This window comes from Rhinopithecus bieti, unplaced genomic scaffold, assembly GCF_001698545.2.
Source record: "Rhinopithecus bieti isolate Rb0 unplaced genomic scaffold, ASM169854v2 scaffold_6935, whole genome shotgun sequence".
Classification (NCBI taxonomy): domain Eukaryota; kingdom Metazoa; phylum Chordata; class Mammalia; order Primates; family Cercopithecidae; genus Rhinopithecus; species Rhinopithecus bieti.
In genome coordinates, this window is record NW_016805255.1 from 129336 (window position 1) to 137673 (window position 8338).

Consider the following 8338-nt stretch of genomic DNA (forward strand, 5'->3'; position numbering starts at 1 on the left):
GGGGGGCCGAATTTCGTCCCCGGCCCCCCCGCCTGGGGCAAAGGACAAGACCGCGTCCCAAAAAAAAAAAAAAAAAAAAGTAAAATATGCCCATAAAATATAACAGTATAGAAGGGTTTACAGAGAGGCATAATAGCCTCCTTCCCAAACTCCAAACACCCTCAAAGGCGACCACTCTTATTGCTTCCGGACACTTCCAGGGCAGTTGAAGCCTACACACCCGCTTTGTTTCTGTGCACGCAGGTGGCTCCATGCATTCCATTCTGTGACTTGCTGTTTCACTAATAGGGTATCTTGGATTTCGTTCCGCACTTCATTCATCCACCTCCGCCATGTTCTCCCTTGAGTGGCTGTGGCCCCTGTTGAGTCCCTGTGCCCTGCTGCTGTGGCCCCTGTTGAGTCCCTGTGCCCTGCTGCTGTGGCCCCTGTTGAGTCCCTGTGCCCTGCTGCTATTTCTTAGGTTGTTTCTGGTTTCGGGCTGTTAAAAAGAATGTTGCCGGCCGGGCGCGGTGGCTCAAGCCTGTAATCCCAGCACTTTGGGAGGCCGAGACGGGCGGATCACAAGGTCAGGAGATCGAGACCATCCTGGCTAATACGGTGAAACCCCGTCTCTACTAAAGAACACAAAAAACTAGCCGGGCGACGAGGCGGGCGCCTGTAGTCCCAGCTACTTGGGAGGCGGAGGCAGGAGAATGGCGTGAACCTGGGAGGCGGAGCTTGCAGTGAGCTGAGATCTGGCCACTGCACTCCAGCCTGGGCGACAGAGCCAGACTCCGTCTCAAAAAAAAAAAAAAAAGAATGTTGCCAAGAGCCCCCTTCTCTTGTGTATTTTGTGAAGGTTGCCTCTCCCTAGGGTAAGTTCCTAGAAGTGGGCCTTCCAAGTCCAAGATTAGGAACCCTTGATTTTGTGACATCCTGACCAACTGGCCCCCTGAAATGTTGTACCCTTTTACCTGGCCACCAACCAGATATGTGTGAGGGCCTGTTTGTCTTCCCCATCCTCCGCCGTAACTGGGCATTACCAGGCTTTTTAGAGGGTGCCCATCTGAAAGGGGGTACAGGTTGGGCATCCCGAATCCAAAAATCCAACATCCCAAATGCTCCAAAATCCAAAGCTTTTTGAGTACCAACATGATGCTCAAAAGAAATGCTCACTGGAGCATTGTGTAGGTCAGATTTTCAGATTTGGGGTGCTCAATGGCGTGTATTCTGCAAATATTCCCAAATCCAAAAAAATCAGAAATCTGAAACACTTGTGCTCCCCAGTGAGGAATAAGGGATACTCAGCCTGTCAAAGCTGCCTTGCTTTAATTCCCATCCCCATGTGATGACATCGTTTATCTGGATGCCCAGGCCCTTCCAGACACTGTCTTTCTCGAGGGCACTCCTGTATGGACAGCCTCCAGCAGGCACAGAGGCCTGGGGCGGACCCCGGGGTCCTGGCCTGGCCCGCTGCCGCCCTGCTGGGGGGCCTCACAGATCTCATGAACTTGTTGGCTCATCTCTAGAAAGACACTGGGGAATTTTCTTTTTCTTTTTTTTTTATTTTTTGAGGCAGAGTCTTGTCGTCTCCCAGGCTGGAGTGCAGTGGCGCAATCTCGGCTCACTGCAGGCTCCGCCTCCCAGGGTCACGCCATTCTCCTGCCTCAGCCTCCCGAGTAGCTGGGACTACAGGCGCCCGCCACGACACCCGGCTAATTTTTTTTTTTGTATTTTTAGTAGAGACAGGGTTTCACTGTGTTAGCCAGGATGGTCTCGATCTCCTGACTTCGTGATCCGCCCACCTCGGCCTCCCAAAGTGCTGGGATTACAGGCGTGAGCCACGGTGCCCAGCCGATACTGGGGAATTTTCAGTTGAGTCCAGCCACGGCTCTGTCTGGCAATGCACTAAACGTTTTTCGACTAGAACCTGTAGTGGGAAATACATATATCATTGCCCCTGGCATGTGTGTGAAGAACTTTCACAATGCAGTACTCAGCCCCATCACGTGGGGTGTATTGTGAGAGTTTTCACTTTAGTCATGAGACCGTGCATTCTCTCTGTTCTCCCTAAGAGGCCCTTAGAAGTTCTGATAGCCCATCTTGGGCTGGGGGATTTTCTGTGGCCCTAAAGACCGGAAAACATCCTCCACTGAGGGTATTTAGGATGAGTTCTTCAGTCCCCAGAGCGAGGCCCTTGGATTGTGAAGGGGAAGCCACGCAGAAGACCTGACTTGACCTTCCCAGATTTCTGGGGGCCTTTCTTCCTAGGCTGCTCCAAACCTGTGTTCCTGCGAGTAGGGCACGGCACACAGGATTCATTCCACCTAGACTGTGGACCCAGCCCTTCTTGGCTGGCCCCTGTTGCCACTCGCTGGGGCTGGGGCCATAAGAGCAGGGTGTGGCCTTCAAAAACGGGTCTGGGAGGACCCGCCACCCCATAAGGTTTCTGTGGAGGGTCCTGCCCCACCTCAGCCTCCTTCCCTCACTTTGGGTTGAGGGGGTGGCCCCTCTCTGATTGTAGTCTCTGCCCCACCTAATCACAGTGCTTGGCCTCTCTGTGCCTTTGTCAGTTTGGGTCTTTCCCTTCCCCAAGAGTCCCAGAAGCCCCGATAAGTGGCACCAGGCAGGGTCTTTTTTTTTTTTTTTTTTTTTTTTTTGAGACAGAGTCTTGCTCTGTTGCCGAGGCTGGAGTGCAGTGGCGCGATCTTGGCTCACTGCAACCTTTGCCTCCTGTGTTTAAGCAATTCTCCTGCTCAGCCTCCCAAGTAGCTGGGACTACAGGTGTGTACTACCTTGCCTGGCTAATTTTTGTATTTTTAGTAGAGATGGGGTTTCACCATGTTGGCCAGGCTGGTCTCAAACTCCTGGCCTCAAGCAATCTGCCTGCTTCAGCCCCGCAAGGTGCTGGGATTACAGGTGTGAGCCACCACTCCCAGTGTTGCCATTTTTATCCTATTTATTTATTTATTTATATTTATTTATTTTTTTTGAGATGCAGTCTCACTCTGTCACCCAGGCTGGAGTTCAGTGACACGATCTCGGCTAACTACAAGCTCCACCTCCCAGGTTCATGCCATTCTCGTGCCTCAGCCTCCCGAGTAGCTGGGACTACAGGCACCCGCCACCACACCCGGCTAATGTTTGTATTTTTTTTTTTAGTAGAGACGGGGTTTCAGTATGTTAACCAGGATGGTCTCGGTCTCCTGACCTCATGATGCGCCCGCCTCGGCCTCCCAAAGTGCTGGGATTACAGGCTTGAACCACCATGCCCGGCCCTCATTTTTATCCTATTTAAACGAGTAGTCCTGGCCTGGCATGGTGGCTCATGGCTGTATCCCCAGCACGTTGGGAGGCTGAGATGGGAGGACTGCTTGAGCCAGGAGTTTGAGACCAGGCAGAGCAACATAGTGAGACCCATCTCTACAAAAAATAAAAGAGTTAGCCGGGCATGGTGGAGCACACCTGTGGTCTCAGATACTCGGAAGGCTGAGGTGGGAGGATCTCTTGAGCCCAGAAGTTGGAGGCTGCAGTGAGCTATGATTGTGCCACTGCACTCCAGCCTGGGTAACAGAGCTAGACCCTGTCCTTCCCCCACAAGAAAAGAGAAAAACAAAAAAGCGGTCCTTAACAAAATGCTTTTAAAAATTACTTTCAGTTTTCCTTTTCATAAAAGCAATGTCTGTTGGTAGTAGAAATGTCAGGAAAGTTGCAAAAGAGAAAAACCACCATGACCCCATCCTGGTGACTTATGACCCTACATCTAGAGTTAATGTTTTGGTTGAGGGAGTCTCATGACTGGCCTCTGGACTCTTGTCTGACCTGCTTCTTTGTCCCGCAGGGAAGTCCCACCTGGCCATCGTGCAGAAGGTGAACAACGAGGGTGAGGGTGACCCCTTCTACGAGGTCCTGGGCCTGGTCACCCTGGAGGACGTGATCGAGGAGATCATCAAGTCGGAGATCCTGGATGAGTCCGACATGTACAGTGAGTCCAGCCCTCCACAGGGCTCAGGACCCCTTTCCTGCTTGGATGGAAACCTGGTGTCCCTAGCTGGAAGGGCCATAGTGCAGGACACAGGAGGCCTAGCATCCCGAGGCCTGGTGGCCAGGTGCCCTGCACTGGCCACGGTGAGCAGGGAGCAGGTTACTGAGAGCATTGCCCGGAGGCTGTCTTCACCCTCGGCCTCCGTGCCTTGGCGTCACCCCGGGACCCTGCCAGCCAGAGCCCGCTGCTCCTGCGTGGGACTAGGGGCTGGAGAGCAGGAGCTGTGGGGTGGGTCTCTTCCTGAGTCCTCCGGGGTCTGTGTTCTCAATTCCACGCTCTTCCTCCGGCAGCTGACAACCGAAGCCGGAAGCGGGTGTCTGAGAAGAACAAGCGCGACTTCTCCGCCTTCAAGGATACAGACAATGAGCTCAAAGTGAAAATCTCCCCGCAGCTCCTCCTGGCTGCTCATCGCTTCCTAGCCACAGGTAGGAGCGTGAGGAGGACCTTCTGGTCTTGGTGGAAATACGGTCACAGGGGAGAAGTCCTGGGTCTCTGGCTACTTTCCCTCCATAGGACGAGGGCTGCAGCAGGTGAGGGGTGCAGAGACAACACAGCCACCCCTGGAAGGGGCCAGGTGCCTACTCCACTCCCGAGGATCTCCCTGCGATTCGTTTGCCATTAATGGGCGGCTACTGCAAACTTAGGAAGCATCTCAGTTATTATAGTTAATAGTTTGGGAAATAATGACTAGGCACTATGGCTCACACCTGTAATCCCAGCACTTTGGGAGGCCAAGGCAGGAGGATTGCATGAACCCAGGAGTTTGAGACCAGCCTGAGCAACATGGCAAGACCCCATCTCTACAAAAAATACAAAAGCCAGACATGGTGGTGCCCTCCTGTAGTCCCAGCTACTCAGGAGGCTGTGAGATGGGACAGTTGCATGCCTGTGGTCCCAGCTACTCAGGAGGCTGAGGTGGGAGGACCGCTGAAGCCCAGGAGTTTGAAGCTGCAGTGAGTTCTGAATGCGCCACTGCACTCAGCCTGGGCCACAGAACAAGATTCTGTCTCAAAAACAACAAAAAAGAAAATAACCACTGAGGTGGGCCCCTAGGCTGGCCAGGCCCATCAGGGCTTGTGGAATGGGAAGAAGGGATCTTTCCCCTTCTGCAGGCCTGCTGGGTGCGGCTGAACCCCTCGTGCGCTCACCCACTCTGAGGAGTTTGCATCCAGCTCTGCTGTCATCTCTCCGGCCCTCCCCTCTGCAGACGTGTGCTGGTTCCTGCAGGAATTCACCTCTAGTTCAGAGACATTTCTCTCTTTTCAGCCCTGATTCAAAGCTCCGTTGGGGACTTGGGTGACAGGTTCTGTTCTGCCCGCTCTGTCCCCTCTTCCACCCCACCCAAGTCATCTTCCTTTCCACCCCTTACTTGCTAAAGGGATGGTAATTCCCTCTCCATTATTTTTCCTGTGGGATATCAATGCTGATGCAATAATTATAGCCAGTCACATATACTAAGCGCTGTTGATGTGCTATCCCATTCGCCCTCACAACCACCCTGTGAAGCTTTTACCCCCATATTACAGATGAGGAAACTGAGATGCGGGTTATGTAATTTGCCCAAGGTCACGTGCTGTTCTTGCAGGAGCCACTGTTCAAGCCCGGGCAGGCAGGCAGGCAGCCTCGGGTCCAACCAGTCAGAAGCCAAGCGTATTCCCTCCCCGGGGAGGTGCAGAACTGAGGGCCGGCCGAGCAGGGAGGGAGTCTGACCACAGCGCGGCTACTGTGGTTGGGGTGGATGCACAGCGGTGATCGAGCTTTAGGGCCACCTGGCCAGCCCTGTGTAAGGTCTCCTCTCTGTGCTCCTACAGAGGTCCCCCAGTTTAGCCCCTCCCTGATATCAGAGAAGATCCTGCTGCGGCTGCTCAAGTACCCGGATGTCATTCAGGAACTCAAGTTTGATGAGCATAATAAGTACTACGCCCGCCATTACCTGTACACCCGAAATAAGCCGGCCGACTACTTCATCCTCATCCTGCAGGTGAGCGCACTCAGCGCTGGGCCTGCAGCCTGCTCCCCCTGGCACCGCAGCACCCCTCGGGCCCTCTTTCCCACCTGCTGCGGAGGTGCATGGCTTCCCGGCCTGGGGAGCCTGCCACCTGCCCTCGAGCCCTGCCTGCCCCACGTGGCTGTCCTCTCCCTGAGAGGATTGAAGGAGAGGCTGTGCTCTCCCTTCATCTCACAGGTCAGGTGCCTGAGCTCTCCAGGGCTCCAGTACCGGCCCTTCCTCCTGCTCCACCATCCCTTGTTCCTCACTCCCCCTCCTGCCTCATCCTTTCTTTCCTCCCTCACTATGTCTCTAACCCCAGCCCTGTGTTTTTTCAGGGGAAGGTGGAGGTGGAGGCAGGGAAGGAGAACATGAAGTTTGAGACGGGTGCCTTTTCCTACTATGGGACTATGGCCCTGACCTCGGTCCCCTCTGGTGAGTTGTTGGGCAGGGTCTGTGCTGCACTCTGGCCCCCCTGCAGCTGGGGAGCCATGGACAGACACCAGAACTGAGCGTGGGCCCGAGAGCTCATAGCCAGTTGGCTGGGGCAGAGGGAGGCTTGTGAGGTGGGAGTCGCCAGGGCCCGGAGCGGGTGGTATGGAGGAGCAGATGGAGCTGCCCCTTTGGATGGGGTCCAGAAACTGGAGGGGAAGAGAGGAGAGAGGGATTTTAGAGCAAAGGCCGGGAGGCAGCGGAGGGCATGTCCAGAGGTGGTGAGGAGACCAGCCTGCCTGGGGAGGAGGCCTGTGGGGAGGAAGGTCCAGGGCCCTGCTCCTGAGGACAGGAGGGGAGTCTGGGCGTCCAAAGTGCCTGAGGTCAGGAGCCAGGTGAGGGCCTGTTTGCCAGGCCAGGCTACAGATGGGTTTGGCTTTCCGAGGGACGCAGCTACTGGGTTTTGGTTAGAGGTCAGCTCTGATGGAATAAAGGGGCTTGGGGACAGACAGAAGGGAGACTGGGCACCCCCTGAGAGGTGTGATGGAAGGTCTGGGGACACGCCGCTCTGGCCGCCCCAGTGCCCTCTCCGGTGCTGAGTGGCTCAGGCTTTCCCCGTAGAGCCCCACAGACAAGGCCCTGCAGGCCCAGGTCTCGCCAGCTCATCTCCTTGCTCCTCTCCAGCCTTCGGTCCTGGGGCGAGGTTGCTGCAGGGTAGAGAGAGAAAGTCCACTTTGGTGCTGGAGAACAGGCCACGCCAGTGGGGTACGTGCTGCAGTTCCCAGAGAAGCTCTGTGCTGTGCCTCTCATTGTCCTTCGACAAGAAGGACCCCGAGGGGAATGGGGTAGGGCACCCATGAATATTGACACCCAGCTCAGCTTATCCACTGTGTCGTCGGCCCCTCCACCAGATGAGTGGGGCATGGCAGGCTCCCTGGGCAGGGGACAGACAGGGCCCCAGAGAGAGGCTCTGAGCAGGTGGATCCTGCCAGATGCCTGAGGCCTGGGGAGGACTTCCTGTGCCTCCAAGAGCAGCTGTTCTCTGTTCAGCTTGAGGAAATCTCGTTCAGAAGGGCGGGCAGGCATGGGAGGCTTCCTCCAGGCACTGCTTGTGCAACGAAGCCTCAGAGGCCTGGTCAGGCCCAGGCTCTGCCCCTCCACCCGTAGTCTCTCTGTTCCCACTTAGTGTGGCCAGAAGGGAGGGGAGATGACTGGGCATACTCAGCCAGCTTCTGCCCATCTCCGCCCAGGGCTCATTGCTGTGCCCTGAGCACCTTCCCATCAGAGCCACGTCCCTTTCTCCACTGGGCCCGTCTCTGCCCAAAGCAGCCTGGCCCCGTCAGGTGTGCCTCTGTCCTGTGCCTGTGGCTCCGTGTCCTGTCTCCTGACTGTGCCCATCACTGACCTTCTCTTTTGCTCCAGTGCCTTCAGTCCAGGTCGGGTGTCCGCCTGGCAAGCGGAACTCCCTCCTCTGCTGGCTCACAGGTAACGTGGCATGGATGAGGGTCACGCTGCCACCTGCTGCCTGAGCCTGCACACTGCAGCTGCATTAACCTCCCCACAGGGACCCGGGCGCCCGCCTGTTCAGTGTTGGCCGCCCGACCTCAGTGGCTCCGACCTCAGTGGCTCTGCTTGGCTGGGGCCCAATTTCTGGGCAGCTTTGCTGCCTCAGCTCTAGAAGGGGCCCCCAAAAGTCTCTTAGTCCTTGAGATCACACACCCATAGACACACATACACAGAGACACACGCAGATATACACACCCACAGACACACATAGAGACACACAGTGAGATACCACACACAGATATACACACCCACAGACACACATACACAGAGACACACAGTGAGATGCCACACACAGATATACACACCCACAGACACACATACACAGAGAC

At 55.6% G+C, this 8338-nt stretch overlaps 1 protein-coding gene across 3 annotated transcripts in view; it reads left to right on the forward strand.

Moving 5' to 3' along the window:
- Positions 1–8338, forward strand: part of CNNM4 (cyclin and CBS domain divalent metal cation transport mediator 4) — a 47722-nt gene that overhangs the window by 29691 nt on the left and 9693 nt on the right. Inside the window, exons 2-7 of one of the 3 annotated variants that reach the window (XM_017871813.1) lie at positions 3821–3964; positions 4315–4449; positions 5836–6005; positions 6350–6446; positions 7128–7208; positions 7866–7928. In XM_017871813.1, coding sequence (XP_017727302.1) covers positions 3821–3964; positions 4315–4449; positions 5836–6005; positions 6350–6446; positions 7128–7208; positions 7866–7928 — 690 coding nt within the window. The remainder of the gene's footprint in view (positions 1–3820; positions 3965–4314; positions 4450–5835; positions 6006–6349; positions 6447–7127; positions 7209–7865; positions 7929–8338) is intronic. The other 2 variants (XM_017871814.1, XM_017871815.1) reach the window with 2 other exon arrangements.